The sequence below is a fragment of the Sciurus carolinensis genome, chromosome 4 (assembly GCF_902686445.1).
Source record: "Sciurus carolinensis chromosome 4, mSciCar1.2, whole genome shotgun sequence".
Taxonomy (NCBI): Eukaryota; Metazoa; Chordata; class Mammalia; order Rodentia; family Sciuridae; genus Sciurus; species Sciurus carolinensis.
In genome coordinates, this window is record NC_062216.1 from 157,687,761 (window position 1) to 157,705,823 (window position 18,063).

General features: G+C 38.5%; 1 protein-coding gene across 1 annotated transcript in view; it reads right to left on the reverse strand.

Annotated features, from left to right (window-relative positions):
* The window catches only part of Gnptab (N-acetylglucosamine-1-phosphate transferase subunits alpha and beta), a 77,001-nt gene that overhangs the window by 41,861 nt on the left and 17,077 nt on the right, over window positions 1-18,063 (reverse strand). The window contains exon 2 of the mRNA XM_047550162.1: window positions 9,170-9,255. Coding sequence (XP_047406118.1) covers window positions 9,170-9,255 — 86 coding nt within the window. The remainder of the gene's footprint in view (window positions 1-9,169; window positions 9,256-18,063) is intronic.

An 18,063-nucleotide genomic window follows, 5' to 3' on the forward strand; every position in this document is an offset into this window, starting at 1 on the left:
AACTGCAAGTTTTCCTAGGGCTGGGGGCAGGGAGGCTAATATTTATCCAAAATTCCCTCTTTGTGGTTGGACTATGCTAGAAACACTTCATGCAATATGCATTATTCCATCTTCACAATCACCCCACAAGGGTGTTGAAATCACTGACTTTTAAATATTATTTGGGAGTAGAGAGGGGTGGTCTCAGTTTAGGTTCAATAAATTGCTTTGTTCTCATACAGCAGAGCAAGGAGCTGGGATTCAAATGCAGAGAAACCTAGGGAAGAAACAAGAAGACCCAAGAACAAGACACAAAAGTTATCAAACTGTCCCAATGAAGTCCTGGCCCAATTACTGCAGCCTTCTTGGGCTCTGATGCTCAAGCCAGTCTGTCCCAGTCTCCTCTCCCTGCTCTCTATTTCCTTTGTTTCACTACACTTGGCCTTTCTTTTCTTTTTTCTCCTTTTTTTTTCTTTTTGGTACTGGGGAGTGAATCCAGGGGCGCTCAACCACTGAGCCACATCCCCAGCCCTTTTTTGTATTTTATTTAGAGACAGGTTCTCACTGAGTTACTTGGGACCTCACTAGGTTGCTGAGGCTGGCTTTGCATTTGTGATCCTCCTGCCTCAGCCTCCTGAGCCACTGGGATTACAGGTGTCCCGCTACACTTTGTCTTTCTGCCAAAAGCATTCAACCTTTCTCTCACTGACTACCAAAAATCTACCCATCTTCCAGGGCCAGAGCTACACATACTGACCTATGACACAGGAGTTCATGTTTGGATGCTTACATCACTTTGGATGACTCTATTATTTTCCAAGCAACTAGTTTTGGTTTTAGTTTTTTTTTTTGTTGTTGTTGTTGTTGTTATTTTATTCCTGGCCAAGGAGTACTGAAGTTTACCCTCCTTTTGTCCTCACATCACAGGTACCATGCTAGGCTTTGGCTGCAACCATTACTCAGTGCACAGTTAATTCTTTCATGGGAAAATGAACACAGTTTGGAAAGTAAATCTTTCAAATTACGGCAGGAAAAAAAAGTGACAATGACTACCACCTTTGGCTTTAAAAAAGTAGATGAGATAATTTTACAAAAGGAGTATCTGTGCATTACTGAGCATTTAGTATATGCTAGGCACTATTCTAAGTGCTGCAGATTCAGCAATAAATAAACAAAATCCAAATCTGTTTCTTTATGGGGCTTACATTCTAGAAGAGGGAAGACAGGTAATAAACTAAATGAACACATATAAAGTCAGATGTTAAATATTATGGAGAAAATATAGAAAATGGGGGTAGAAAATGTGTCTATGTGGGGGGTCAGTTTTAGAAAGGGAGATCAAAGACGGCCTTGCTGAAGAGGTGGCATTTCAGCAAAGATGTGAAGAAAATGTAGAAGCAAGTCAGTTGGGTTGCAAGAGAAGAATGGGTCAGAGAAAAGCAACAGTATGTGCAAATGCCCTGAGGCATGTGCATATACGCCTCGTTCAGGAACTGGAAGGTGGTGCTCTCTGTGCAGGCAAAGCAAACAAAGGGAAGAAATTAGCTGGAGCTTAAGGTCAAAGAGGTAACACGGAACCTCATCAGAAAAACGAGGAACCACTTTATACATTCAGTTATGAATGTATAACTGTGAATGTTAAGAGTTTACCAATCCTCTTATCATTGCTCACCACTGTCTACAGAAGAGTCTAATCTCCTCCACAGTATTCACCTTGTGTTCTGGATACTCCAGTTGTTTATCCTCACCCAAACATAAGAACTTATAAGATCTTGTGCCTTTGGACATACTTTTCCCTCTGCCTAGAACAGCTTCTCTTTCATGCTTCTTTTACCCATAATGATTGGCAGCAGATTGATGTGAGTGTGAGGAACGCAAAGTTAAGTGGACAATTCTAAAAAATAGGCCTACAGGCTGGCCCTCCATACCTTTTTCCTTTCTTTTTTTTTTTTTTTTATACAGTTGTTTTTTTAAACATTTTTTAGTTGTAGATGGACCTTTATTTTATTTATTTACATGTGGTGCTAAGGATGCAACCCAATGCCTCACACGTGCTAGGCAAGTGCTCTGCCACTGAGCTACAGCCCCAGCCCTATATCTTTTCTTTTAAAAGCAAGTTGCCCAAGGTCATGGCTCTGGCTGAGGTCATTAGGACATGCTGCATTCTTTGACAACTGTTACCTGCAGGTTTTTTTTCTGGGACCAGAAGGTACATTCAAAGCCTCATCCTCAATAAGAAGAATCCAAGTTTCCCTGAAAGGGAACCTCTGTGACCTTTATACAGACCAAAGATTCTAAGACTCAGCAAAACAGGGTAATCAAAAGCAAAACCCACTGACTATAAAATCCATAAAACAAGCTCCAATTAGAACTGGTCAGTGCAGGCCAAGGTGACCCAGAGTTGTCTTTAGATCTTTAGTTGTCATTTTAATCTCAATATAATAGTACCTCTCACCCCTGAGGGTTGTGCTTGGGTACCGGTGAGTAAAAATCATGTGCTATAGGCACTTAAAAATCTGATGTGATCCTACTGTCAATCAAAAGTGCCCTTAGGGAATACCTCTGGAAACTTCCCTAAGACTAGGGAATAAAGGGGTACAACACTGCTCTCTGAGATGACCCACTTTATCCTCCCTTTTAATAAACTTTGCTATACTTCTACAACACCTTATGTCTAGCTTAAAATCTCTTGTAAGAACACAAGAGTCTTTCGAAAGACACTATGTGACCTCCATGCCCCCATTAACAACCTCCTTTCCCAATCTTCCCTCTTTCCTCACTGCCTCAAGAGAATTTATTGCATAACATGGAGCTTCCATAATTCTTTGTGTTAGAAGGAATCCTTGGCATATTACGCTGAACTACTGTTTACAGATGCACAGATATCTTCCAGTGGATAGAGTACCCCTAGGGCAGAAATGGTATCATGCATTGTGTCCTGCTTTATTATTTCCCCTCTCCTACGTCTTCAGGCTCTCTCTCCCTACTGTAACATGAAAAAGTTTCCCCATCTAAGTTTTTCTTGCATTTGTCTAGATAAATGGTTCCCAAATATTAGCAATCATCAAAATATGTTGTAAAACATATTGCTAGGCTCCATCCCTAGAGTTTCTAATTGAATAGGTCTAAAGTGGGGCCCCAGACTTCTCTTTTCTAAGTTCTCATGTAATACTACTGATGATGCTGGTGTAGTAAGTTACACTTTGAGAACAGCTGATTTATATTCAGGCTATTTTTCACTTTTTTGCCCACTGAAATTCCAGTTCTATATAAGGTTAATGAATTCATCTTGCTCACCACCAGATGGCCTAGAATAGTGCTTAGTACGTAAGTGATATTTAAAACAATTTGCTAGATACATAACTATAGCTCATTCCTTTAGAATATACATCAATGTTTCCCATTAAATAAAATCTATCTGACTCATAATGTCCACATGTAAATTATCCAAGGTCATCTCACTCACAACCTCTTGGATGGTCTACATTCAGACTAAAACTAAATTTTTAAAAAGTGCCTTAATGATATATCTTAAAAGGTTAAAGGGGGATTGCATACTCTGAAGCTTTCCTATAAAAGTAATTATTTGCTCTTAATGATTTTTAATAGATTCAAGAGCTGTCCATACATGTTCAATTGAGGGAAATGAGTATATAATTCATTTATATATTGGCTCTTCTATTAAGGTTATTTTTACATGGTTGATTTAATTTTTTGGTGAAACTGAAAACCTAAGAGAGATTGTTAATCTGCTCAAGGTCATGAGTCAGTTGTTTTTCTATCAGACATGAAGGTGGTGAGTCTGAATCTTTCATTCTAACCATGAGACCTATATCTTGGTTCCCAGATGAGAAGGAAGGTTTTATCTCAGAGCTGAGGACTAACTCACCCATGACTCAGAACCAAAGCAGCAGTGACAAAAATCTGATACAATTTTTATTTTAACTATTATTTAGTTTAAGTAAATATTAAAGCCACTTACTAGACCCTTTGTTCTACATCTCATAAAGGAGACAAGAAAACACAGAATTTAAATGGTTGGAAGAGATTTTATACTTATCTAATATCCACATTTTACATGACAAAACTGAGTCCCAAATGACTTGCTCACAATAACAGCAGAGGATAATTTACATATCCACTCCTTACTGACATATGGAGAGGGATTCTTTTTCATTGAAGGCAAACAACTTTAAAAAGATATGTACAGATACTAGCAAAAAAAAAAAAAATAGATTTTTTGGGGGAGCAGGTACCAGAGCACTGGACCACTGAGCCACATCCCCTGCCCTATTTTGCATTTTATTTAGAGATAGAGTCTCACTGAGTTGCTTAGTACCTCACTTTTGCTGAGGCTGGCTTTGAACCTGAGATCCTCCTGCTTCAGTCTTTCAAGCAGCTGGAATTACAGGCATGAGCCACCACATTCGGCAGAATAAAAGATTTTAATAAACATTATGGTATCTTAAAATATATTAGAACATGTGATGTATCTGATCCACTATTTGTCACCATCAAAATTAGGCAATGTTTGAGCATGCTTACATAAAAATCAAACTGTACTTCAGTGCAATCTAAAATTAGGAGACATATGACACACAAAGATTCTTAAAAGTTCTTAAAAGTTTAAAGAAAATAAGAATATTTGATTAAAATTGCTGAACTCAAAATGTGGATTTTCTAATAAGGTAGTTTTCTTTTCCCAATGTTTGAAGCTCCTCAGGGCAGAGATTTCCCTCTCTGTGCATTAGCGGCACCTAGCACACCCTAAGGCACAGAACAGGTACTTCCCTTAGGGAAGTCAGCTATTGTTAAAATAAAATTAGAGAAGCAGGAAAACCATACTTCATGAATCAATCTCAACCTTTATGCTATAGTTCTGAATGTGGTCACCAGACTCAGGGATGCATGCTTCAGCATGATCAGGAAACCTGTTAGAAATGCAAATTCTCAGGGACCCCCTGAGACCTACAGATTCATAAACTCAGTGGGTAGGAAGCAATTACTGTCGCATCTATTTCCTACCACTCCGACACTTGACACAGTTCTGCTGGAGCAGAGGATTCAACACTTGACACCGCTCTGTTGAAAAATCGTCCTCCCTCTTGGGGGCCATAGGCGTGGCATGTCTCCATGTGCAGTTGCTTTTAATACTAAAAATCAATATATCCTTAGATTCAGATTATAGAGAATACTGGGGAGATTTCATGGTGCTGGGACACAAAATAACATACAATAAAGTTTAATATTAATACTTAGATGAAATTATAAATAAGCAATTATGATTCGCTCAAATTTGTAAGGAGCCTGTGATTTCTTATTTCCACAATCCCAGAGTGCTGGGGACTCGAACCCGGGCATCTAGCATGGGAGAGGTAGGCATTCTACGAGATGGGCTATATGGCCTGCACTTGTGATTTCTTTTAATATACCAATTCTCTAAAATTTATATATAAGTATGTGAGAGTATTCCTCTGAGCTTTGATGTGGTGTTTGGTCTTCATTGCTTTCTTAGTGTTTATGATTAAGTTTAAGGATATTTTTCCCACTTAATAAATAAATAGGTTAATCATAAGTACAATTTGTATTCTTCCTATGTCTAGTTAGAATTTTAGTCCATCATTGAGTACATGAAATAGAATAAATATTAACTATAAGCTGATTCCTCTATTCTCTGTTAGTAATAACAAAAAACATTCCACTGTTAATAACTAACATTAGAGTTCTTGGAAGAGGTAACTTCTACAGAAACTTAATGTCATATTCTTTCAGGGAAATTAAAACTAAATGGAGCATGGTGCCCTCTACCTTGCTGGGAACTGTTTTTCTTTTTATTTAAGCTATCATACAGTAAAAACATGTTTCTTGAATAAGATCATTAATTATACTCTTGAAGATTTTTTTACTTAACATTTCCTTGTATTAACCATAAAATAATGTAACTGATACCAAAGAAAAAACATATAAAAAGACTGTAACAATGAAGATTCAGACTCAGCCTCAGAACACTTGGTGTCTCCGTGTGCTGTTTCTCCACCATGCCGACGCCTCTCATCCATCTTGGACCCCCGACTGCTGCTAGGGCTGGACCCCGGCAAATTACCATCTTCTCAATTTCTCCGCTGCATGCCAAATTTTGAGAACCACTACATTTGGGGAATTTTCTCAAAATTTTTAGTCTTCACACTAAAAAATTATTAAGGGCCCCAAAGTTATAGGTTGCCATATGTGAAATAAAACTGAGATTTGAAAATACTTTATTCATTTAAAAAAAAGATGTTTAGATGTTGCTTTGGGTGAGTATATGGAGAAAACCTGCACTCACACAGATATGTAGCTAGAAAAGGGCAGGAGTATTTTAGCAGCCTTGTCAGATAATAGTATATATTCTTCTCTGAAACCAACACAAGTAGTAGTTTCTTATAGATTAGTTGCAATTGGTTGCAATGTGAAATCTGAAACCATATTAATCGACTTCTGGTGCTTTTACGTTAAAATCCATTGGTATTTGCCACACTTGGAATAGTGCTTTCATGTAAGATTCTATAACAACAGGCCTTGGTTATTTGGAAAATAAAAAGTTTACTCACTTATGCAGATTTGCCAAATGTTGATACACTTCATTAATCTTCTTATATAATATTAATAAATGTGCTTTGAGGGATGATACCACAAACCTGATCAGAAAAATCTTTACAATGTATAGAAGCTGTTAAGTTAACTAACTACAGAAGAAACAAGTTTTCCAAAGCTCTAATTTTCATCTGAAATCTCAAATGTTACCATTAGCAACAAATACTAGTATTTGTTTTCCTTGGAGTGACAAAATAGTTCTTCATTGTCAAGAAAAGAAAAACAGTCGAGTGCAGTGGCACACACCTATAATCCCAGCAACCTGGGAGGCTGAGGCAGGAGGACTGCAAGTTCAAAGCCAGCCTCAGCAACTTAGCCAGGCCCTAAGCAACTTTGCAAGATCCTGTCTCAAAATAAAAAATAAAAAGAGCCGGGGATGTGAAGCCCCTCTGGGTTCAATCCCAGGTACAAAAATAAATAAATAAAAATAACCATGTCTGAGGAATCACACTGTTTTTTGTCCTCTCAAGTAGCAATAATGTTCAGTGAAGAGGACAGCTGACTGAGCAACTCAAATATCATACAAGGCCTTCCTTCAAATCAATCTCCACACAGTCTGTGTGTGCATCACCCACAGTAGTAAAAACATATGCACTCAAAGGTCAAGATATAATTAGGTTAATAATTTTTACTTCTTTGTCATAAGTATTTTGAAATGAAACTGGTTTTTTTCTTCTCCTTGCACTTATGGTGATAAAAAATACAATGACATACTAAGGTGTAAGCAATTTTACCCACCTCAGCTTTTACACCATTAGTGCATAGGTCAAAACAGCAAAATTATTTTTTTTTTAAAAAAAAGGGCAAGTAACACCTGTTATAAAGTTTTGATTTCAAAGAGCCACTGTGGGTCTTAGGGACCCCAGGATCTTGAAAACTGCTATTTTAAAGAATCCTTTGGGAAAGATGTAGTTTCCCTACTTCACTAGTAACTTACTTATAAGCTACCACCCCTATCAGACCATTAAAGGCAAATAGACAACTCAAGTGTCTGGAAATGGGTAAGGCTCAAAGATGCAATCATTGTTGAAGGGATGCCATTCAAACCTACAGGGCATTAAAGACCAAAGCAAAAGCTCAACTTGAGGAGACCCCTAGCCCTTCTTTCTTGAGATACTCAGGACTTTAGTAATGCTTGGTATATACAGAATATTAGTGGTTACTTTTAAAATTACTTATTTGATAGAAACCATATGAGTGTTTACAACAAGTGAATGGAGGGACAAGAAGTGCCTCTAAACAGGGGACAGGGGCTTGAACTGGTAATGCAATCTAGAGGTGTTTAGAAACTCACAAGCTACTGTGAATGTGCATGAATTGATATAAACTGTACCTATGATTTAATTAGGTTTCCTGACTCGGTGAGAAGAGAGAGCATTTATGAAACCTGTCCTCTGGGAAAAACAGGCAGCCTGATTCCAGTTCCGGTCTCTGACATTTAGACCAAGGATGTTAGTAGCTTTGTTAGCTACTCAGTTTGTTTTGGCCACCTTCTGTCCCTTACCTAATAGTGATTAACTGTGCACCATTACAATAAAAAGGAGAGTCAATAGCTACTGCATAAAAGTAAATAAATCAAAACGGAGAGAACTCCCTTTAAAGTTAGAACAATGATCAAAGAAGAATCCAAAACAAAAATTCATTAGCAGTAGTTCCAGCCAACCATGGTGGTGCATGCCTGTAATCCCAGCTACTTGAGGCAGGAGAATCAAAAGTTTGAAGCTAGCCGGGGCAACTTAGACCCTGTCTCAAAATAAAAACAAGACTAAGAAAGGGCCTGGACTGTAGCTCAGTGATGGTGCACTTAGAAGCCACGGGTTTGCTCTCAAACTAAATCCTGCAAAAAAAAACAACAAAACAAAAAACAGTAGTTCCTCTAGGTAAGAGCAAACTGGGAATGGGACAGCGAGAGACCTCTACTTTTTATTTTTCTGTATTTTTTTAACCGTTTTCAAAGACAGGCATACTGCTTTTATGATATAAAACAATATAAATGATTTGTGTCTAAAAAGGAAAAGGAACTAAGAGATCCATTTTACATGCACAGAGGGAAGAAGGATGTTGGGAAAACTGCTTCCATTCTGAGCCCTATCTTGTGAGGGAGGAAAATATTCCCCAAGGACAAGAAAGGGTAAAGGCAGTTTTCCAGAACAGCTGCACCAAGAAGCCTGGCCAGAGGAAGAAGACAGACGGGCCCCGCCCTGGAGGTCATGGCAGGGAAGCACTGGCCAGAGCTATTGGCTGGCTGTGTAGTAGCCACCTGACTTCCTCATCCTGCAGGGGGATGAAATTCCCTTTACTTCACAGAACTGGGGCAAGATAAAATGAGATCCTGCAATTGGTGTACTCACACTACAAGGCAGGATTATTCTTTGGGAATCAGATTTCTTCCATAAAATGTGGTGAACTCCAGAGCATACTATATTCTCGAATACATAAAACCATATCTACAACTTGGAAAGGCCCCTTCAACCACCTTAGTTAAAACATGAAAGATTTTATGACTCATCATCTAAGTCCAAATAACAGATACTCTCCAAAATAGGTCTCTTCTCACCGATTCTGAAAGGACTTCCCAGCAATATTGTCTCTATAGGAATCAAACAAGACGTGGTATTGATCCCGGCTCCATTCCAGAACCACCTGGAATAAAAGAGAAAAAGAAACAATGCTTCCTTTCATCAAAAGCTAAGATTATATAACCTTCATTTAACCGCATTAAGAATTGTTAAAGGAAAATAAGCAGCGATGGAAATGCACCTATCCACTTAGTGCCTCACCCAGTACCAGGCCCGGCGGTGGTTCCACGTCCACAGTTCCTGCGCCTGGACGGTTTCACTGTGCTTGGGAAGGGGTAGGGGAATCAAATAGGTTTAAATGGATGGGACATTTGGACTGGGATTTGAACAAATTCCCCAGGGGGTAAAGAAAGGGACAGTGCCAGCCAGCTGAAGAGCATGTTCAAGGACGAGAAGCAGCAAGGGAAGGTCGAGGGCCTCTGTGCAGCTGGCTCTGTCCAGAGCACAGGCAGACACCGGGAGAGAAATGGGGCTGCGAGAGGAAGGCAAGCTGTGCCTACTATGCCTCGGGAAGCTGAGGCACGGCAGGAATTTAAGGCGGTCACACGATCCATCTGAAGTGTGGGGAAAAGTCTTCTCACAGCATGTTAGAAGACAGGCTGGAACAGCAGGGACTGAGAAGACCTGGAAAATGACGATCCTTTTACCTCTGAGGGTCCAGCTGACGGCCTTGCTGGGTACTTCAGGAGATGGAACGCTAGATGGAAGCTCCCTCATGTCCACACCCCTGACCTATAACCTCCCCGTACATGTACCCGTCTCATCCACAGAAGGGGTGCCCCTCCGCCCAAACATCCCATCTTTGTCCACTTGCTCTGGGCCTCACCCACTCCCCTGTTCTCAGGACCTGCTGCTTTCTTTTTCTCTCAGTAAGATTCCTGTCCGCTGCCACGTAAACATGCTTCGGCACCTCGGGAAAACCTCCCCTTCTCTCCACATCCCTTCCAGCTACTCCAAGTTCTCTGTTCCTTTTGAAGCCATCTCTACTCTTCCATCCCCCTTCTGCCCACTCCAATACCACTTCTGCTCTCACCAAAGCCCCCATGTTGTCAAATCTAATGATCTAATGACATCAGCTGGGTTTGTAGTGTACTCAATTCTTAGTGGCTACCCAATTCCTTTTATAATGAAACACTTTCTTGGTTTTCCTCTTATCACTCTGGTGGCTCCTTTCCTATTTCCTTTACCAGGCCAGTTTCTCTCACTGGTCTTTAAAAAAGTGTCCTTTTATTCTGTGCCTCCTCCTGGAATGCTCTACTTCCGCTAAGGCTTCTTCCAGCTTCCAGACCTCCAAGTTACACGGAGTGGGGCTGTGGAAGGTCTCTGGATTTCACCCCAGGCAGCAGAGAGGGAAGAGGGAAAGACATGCTCCCACTTCAAGGAACACCTACCACCTGTTTTTCTTGGCCAGAACTTAGTCCACCTGCCCACAGCTGGCTACAGAGGGGCTGTGTGCCCTGTTATCCTTAGCTCGCCTCTTTTCATGGTCTTTAGACTCTTTAAGACCTGGCCTCTGTCTTCCTTTCAACCTGGCTTCACTGGGATGCTTTATAAGTATCACAAATTAATAATTATCTCACTTGATGTATGTAAAAATGTTTAAGGAGGGTCTAAAGTGCCTCAGTGTAGGCTTGCAAGGAGGAATAAATTAAATTTCCTGATTTCAAGGAACTAGAGTCAACTGCTTCCCCAGCTTCATGAATAATAATTGGCAAAAAAAAACCCTATATACTTATGGTGTATAACATGGTATTTTGATATATGTGGTAAAATAATTAAATCAAGCTAATCAATAAATCTACCATCTCACATACTTACCTTTTTTTTTTTTTTTCCTTTTAGGAAAAAAGATCTACTTTCACAGCAATTGTCAAGTATATAATATAATATTATTAACTACAGTCACCATGCTGTCAAATAGAGCTTCAGAAATTATTCTAACTGAAGCTTTGCGCCCTCTGGCCAACATCTCCCCATTTCCCTACAGTCAATTTTTAGTGAAGTTTACCGCTGGCTACAGCTGCCCTGGAGAAGTATGGGCCTCCTAGGAAAACCAAGGATTTCCTCGAAGAAACAACATTTGCAGAGTCTTAAAATACAAAGGAGGTATGCTGGAGGATTCTGTTACTGGACCAGACAGAGGAATGAAGAAGAGAATTAATGGTGACTGCTAGGTTTCCAGTATTCCTAGTTCAAGCAGTAAGCGGACAGTGGAGTCATTTAATGACATGGGAGGAACAGGTAGAGTGGGGCCTCCTTTTGGTCACAGTAAACCTGAGGATATATGTGCATACCATTGGTCTCTCCAGCAGGACTGAAAATTCCTAGAAGAGAGGGAATGAGTGCTACTTTTGGTATCACACATAACAGCAAACCCACAGCTATAAAAGTCATCTACTTTGCTAAATATGTGCACCTATTTTCAATAATACAGTTGCATCAATTTCTATCAATTTAATGAGTACAAACAGAAGTGATTCCCCAACAGCAGCTCTATGTAGTTTGTAAAAGGACCACCAGTCTATTGTCTTTGTAAAACAAACCCAAAAAGCTAAGGTTAATGAAAATGTTCTTGGCTGGTACGTTGCATCAGAGAGGGGACACTTCATAAAGGGTCAAGAAATGCTGACTTTATGTTCCCACACTGTTTCTCCTCCTCAGATAAATTAATCTCACCATCTATAAAGTGCTTTGAAGTATTAGAAAGAAAAATAATTCCATATCCCTCAGTCCAATCCAAATGCTGCCTTCTCAGAACTCTGAGTAACCTCTATTTTGACTTGATGGTAAGTCACCCATTACCTTGTAACAGTTCTTGCCTTGCATTATTTAGATTCTCTGTTATTGTTTCTCTTTTCTCCCATATTAGCATCTTCTTGGACTAGTTAAGTTATAAGCTGTTTGAGGGTACAAAAGTACTTACAATCCTAGTTGTCATCCAACATGTACTCAAACAGTTCACTATATACCATCTTCTTCTTAACGTTACCTGGTTTAAGTTGGAGGTATGTAAGAGCAGACTGGATCTGGTAGTACAGATACCTATAGTTCTCCTACTTCATAGCTGTGTAGCATTGGGCATGCAAGTGTTCAGGTCTCAATTTTCTTAATTACAGTCTGTTTCATTAGATTGCTGTGGTGCTATAGGACAGTGATTCTCAAAAATGAAAGAATAAAGGGTATGAGGAACATATGGGGCACACTAGAAGTCTTGGGTAAACAAAGAGTACCTTCCAAAACCATTAATATAAATGCAAGACATTTAAAACATTATTATACTGACAGGAGTGCAAACACAAAACTTGTATGGAGAGCCAGGTGTGCTGGCACACACCTAAAATCCCAGGCTGAGGCAGGATGGTCACGAGTCTGAAGCCAACAGAACAACTTGGCCAGACCACCCGTCTTGAATTAAAAAACTAAAGAGGGCTAAGGATGTAGCTCTGTGGTTGAATACTTGCTAGGATGCACTGGGTTCAATCCCCAGTACCTACAACCACACAAACTATATACAAAAAAAAATGGAAATTGTACGATCTTGGTGGCTCAGGAAGTTGAGGCAGGAGGACTGCAAGTTCAAAGTCAGCCTCAGCAATGTAGTAAGGTCCTAAGCAATTTAGCGAGACCCTATCTCAAAAAAACAAACAAACAACATCAACAAAAAGAACATAAGGGCTAGGGATGTGGCTCAATAATAAAAGCACCCCTAGGTTCAATCCCTGGTACAAAAGAAAAAAAAAAAGGAAATTGATGAGAATTTTTTTTTTTTAACGGATACAGTATTGGCCTTCAAAATCTCTCCTACTTGCCACTTAAGAGCTCTTCTTCCAGACACCTCTTTTCTAAACTATTTTCCTCAGAGTATTTACTTTTTTCTGCTGCTAAGGCTGATTGTTGATAAAACTGGAGACCCCATGAAGCAAGACACTATTTATGACAATACACTCAGAAGTAACACATAAAGTGTTATTAATAAAGAATTGCAAATATCATCCAAAGCTAGTTTGTTCTACCAGTTAAAAATGTTTCTCGCTTTTAAGCTTCCATTAGAATCATCATGGCATTCAAGATCAGTTGTTTGTTGGTTTTTACTAAATGGCAGCCAAAGTCAGTCTTAATTTGCTGATAACAAAAAAAGGGCACATGCACACATCTACCAAGCATATCAAGCCAGGCGCTCCATGCCATGGATCCCTATACCAAGTGCCCACTGTGAGGCAGGTACTAAGACAGCTTGCTTTCCAGTGACGCTCCCGCATGTGCAGCTACCATGGCAAGGCTGAACTCTGCGTCGCCCTGACTCTCACGCCCATGCTGCCTAGCTTCGCCCAGGCTGCTCCTCAGACACTACTCACAGAGCTAGCTTTGTTAAATGCACACGTATGAATGCAATCATTCAACCAATTCCAAAACTGACGTGTTTATCTAACACACCAATTACTCAATGACCCAGAGCTGTTGCCCTAGCTGCTTTATAAATGACCACAAGTCACATAAATTTATGTTTTTCCTCAATACAGACAATTGCTAAACCTCCCAGATAAAAATTTTTTTAAATTATAAAACTAGGACAGGCTTTTTATTGAAGATTTCTGTGATCCCAGAGCAAAATGAAATGCACTGCCAGGGTAGACAAATGGTGAATGATACACAAGTCCTGCAATTGTTGGTATCAGAGGATTTCTAGTTTTTAAAAGGATGGGAAAATTATTAGGAAGAGAGTTTGGGCTGGTGGTATATAGCTCAATGGTAGAGAGTATGGCTTGGATTTGATCCCCAGTACCACAAAAAAAAAAAAAAAAAAAAAAAAAGAGGGTGGTATATAGTGCAAAGATCACAAGACTTACATTGGAAGACATGGACTTTAACCCAGTACTTATCAGTAATATAATCTGGGGAAATTCTCTAGTCTCACTTTCTTCTTTTATAAAATATTATCACTTGCTTCACCAGATTGTTGTCAAAATTAAAATATTTATTGCAGTCAAACTCTTCACATCTCTTAAAAGCAGCATTTATAATGCTGCAGTATAATTTAAAATATTATTAAATATTTGTCTAACCTCTTATATGATGTAAACATGTATCAAAACATCACATGAAAGCCAGCTTCAACAACTTAGAGAGGCCCTAAGAAACTCAGTGAGACTCTGTCTCTAAATAAAATACAAAAAAGAGCTGGGGATGTGCCTCAGTGGTTAAGTTCCCCTGAGTTCAATCCTTCTACCAAAAAAAAAAATCACATAATACCTGATAAATAGGTTCAATTTTTATGCATCAATTAAAAACCAAAATATCTACATGTGCTCCTAAGAGCAACTCAAAGCCAAGAACTTGATTTCTTTCTTTTATTCTAAGAACCTTACACAGTGCCTGACACAAAATCAACAAGCATTCTCAGACTGAATGAACAAAGGCTACTGGTTTGATAAGGTAAACATTTTGGAACAGCTCACCATTCCAAAGTCTCTTTCTGTAACTTCCTGCTTTCAGATCCATTTTGAGATAGTTATGGTAAAGGTTGGAACCACAAGGAGAAAACAGCAGGCCTAGACCTACACAGGCATATAAAATTGACTCCTGGTAAAAAGCACATCTTCTCAATTTATAAGTAGAGCAGAAATGTGGTATGCTGCCCTGTGAAACTCAAGAAGTCCCATCTCTCCAACTATAAGCAGCAAGAATGCTAAGTAACCCTACATTGATGATCATAAGTTTAGTGTTCCTAGATTACAACATAGTCTTCCCAGTTTCTGAAAACAAACTTTGTTTTATATTAAGAGGCACTAAAAGAGAAACCAAAGTACCTTAAAGATATTCTAAGATTTGGGATAGGGGTGTGGCTCAGGGGTTGAAAACTTGCTTAGCTGCTCAAGGCCCTGGGTTCAATCCCCAGCACTACAAAAGAAAAAAGAAAAAATATACATATTTTATACAGAATCACAATAATTTTATTATCACGATAATTTTCTAATCATATTTTATTAATGATGTGGGTTTTCCCAATGAAAAGTAGCTAAGTGAAATAAAACACAAGTTAAAAAACTGACTGGCTTCATGTTAGGAGTTGAATGGTTATTAAAACTAGGGTGAAGTTGAGTGTGGTGGTACACACCTGTAATACCAGTAACTCTTGGGAGGCTGAGGTAGGAGGATCCCAAGTTCAAGGCCAGTCTGAGCAATTAGAAAAACCCTGTCTTAAAATAAAAAATTAAAAGGGCTGGGGATGTGGCTCAGTGGTAGATTATCCCTGGTTCAATCCCCAGTACCAAAACTAAAACAAAAACACAACCACACAACAACAGCAAAAAACACTACCTCTGCGGGGGGGATTTCCCCTCTTCACATAAACTAAAGGAAATGATCCAAATCCAAGAAGCATAACAACTACTTATTCCAACACTAATTAAACTTAAAAGCACTCTTCTGGACCCTAGACCATGTCTACCTTTTTTGAATCCTTTGTGGCATTGGACAACACACATTTGTTTAAAAGTTTTTGTAAGGAGCACAAAATGGAGGTCAGGACTCCGGTCCTCATAGAGCTAATGCCTCTGTTGCAAATTAATCATTTATTTGTATGAGATGATGAAGGAACTCTTATTGTTTAGTTTTCAAATGAGCACAGATTAAGCAGATTAAAGTATGGTCAGAGAAGAAGATATAACAAATCAGGACAGACTTTTCCTAAGCAAGATTTTTGAGGAAATAAAGAAATGAAGAAAAAGGAGGAATTTATTTGCCATTTGGGGAAAAGAGAAGAGACAAACGAAAGAAGGCAATTATATTAAAGGCAGAATTAAGAATATTGAGCCTTTGACTATACTGTATAAATGTAATATCCAAAAGAAAAAAATTAATGAACCTACAGCAACCATAGTTGGCTAAAAGGAAAAGGGGGGAGGGGAGAAAAGAAGGAATTACTAAAGATATTTTTAAAATGTATTCACACCAACTTTCTGGGCATATCTAGGTTTGCTTTTTGTATTGCTCAGAGTTTTTAGAATCACAGAATTCTATAAGAGGAACTTTATAAATCCAGAGACTACCCTGCAACCAAAATTTGAGTTCTTGCTGTAATATCCTGGTAGACAGTTATCTATGAGTTTAGATCTGCATTGTACAAAATGGCATCCATAAGCCACATGTGGTTATTTAAATTAGATTAGATCAAATAGGAAACTCAGGAGCTTGGTCACACTAGTCACATTTCAAGTGCTCAATAGCCACCAGTAGTAAATGGCTACCCTGCTGGACAGTGCAGAACTACAAACATTTCAATTCGATGGACAAAGTTCTACTGGACACTACTGCAGCTGTTCAAAGCTGTAGATGTCACATAAGCACACTGGATGGCAAGTCGGAACTCCTGTATCTAAGGCCCAGTTTTGTGATTTTAGACAATCTGCTTAACCCTAAGTTTAAACTGTTAAAATTTAAATAATATTGCCTTATCCTATAAGTAGTTGTTATGAAAAACCAAGTAACTTGACATATATCCAAATATTCTGGCAAAGCACTACAGGAAATATATGGTATAAAAATTATGAAAGAACATTCAATAATTCATCCCTGCAAAAGGGCTTACAGATAACTGGAAAGACAAACGTGAAACAATTAAAATATCTTGTGTGAAAAACAATATAACTAAAACTGGAATGATTTAGCCTGGAAAATATTTCTATTATAATTGGTAAACTAGAAACCAACACTAGTCAAATTAAACACTTTAATTTTATTTTGGCAAAATTTAATTGCCATAAAAATGTTTAATGGGTCAGGCATGGTGACACATGACTGTAACCCCAAGACTTGGAAGGTGCAGGCAGGAGGATGCAAGGTCAAGGTCAGCCTCAACATCTTAGTGAGCCCTTATCTCAAAATTTTAAAAATTAATAAATGGGATGTTGCTTAGAGATAAAGCTCCCCTGGGTTCAATCCCTGGTAAACTCCCACCCCCCAAAAAAGTTTAATGAATAAAATTTTACACAATATCTACTTGTGATACTTATTGGATTTAGCTCTACTAACAGAAGAATTTCATCACATACTGTTATCTAGATAAAATGTTTTAAATATATACCATGAAGAGACTTCTTTTTTATGAATATGAAATGCTAGAAAGTTATAAATTAGACAAAAAGAATGTTGTATTTTTTAAAAATAGCTGCAAGGTCATTACTAGCAATATGTATCAAAGGACCTAAGAAATGTTCATCTTCTTTTGCTCTGATTAATTCTATTAGCAGAAACATAAGAAAATCATCATAGATTCACTCAGAAATTCTAAGTATGAAAATCAACATCATTACTTATAAAAATGAAAATGATATAAAATTAAATTAGGAAATTGAGTAAATAAATTATGGAACCTTCACATAAGTATCGCAAAGCTATTATTAAAAAGCATGTTCTCAAATAATAGTTAAATACTTAAGGGCTTAAATCAGTCAGCTCATAAACATGACGTGGCACTATTTTTGAGACTGAGGATACAGTAATAAGCAAAGCAGTTTCCTTTGTGAAGAATTACAGACTAGTCAAGGGATAAAGTGATTTAAAAAATTATGTAAAAAAATAATAAAATTATCAGTCTGGAGCATGGATGTCAATGTAATGGTGGGACAGGCAGCTCCACTCTTTCCTTCCCCACAGAAACAGAGAAAAGCAAGCAGAATCTGCCAGAACAATAACAAACACAAATATTGTGCAATTCTATTATATGAAGAGTCCAGAGCAGACAAATTCAGAGACAGAAAGTATACTAGGAGGTAGAGGAGTTCCAGGGAGGGATGAAAAGGTGTTCTATTTTTTTTTTTTTTTTGGTGGGGAGCATGTTACCAGGGATTGAACTCAGGGGCACTGGACCACT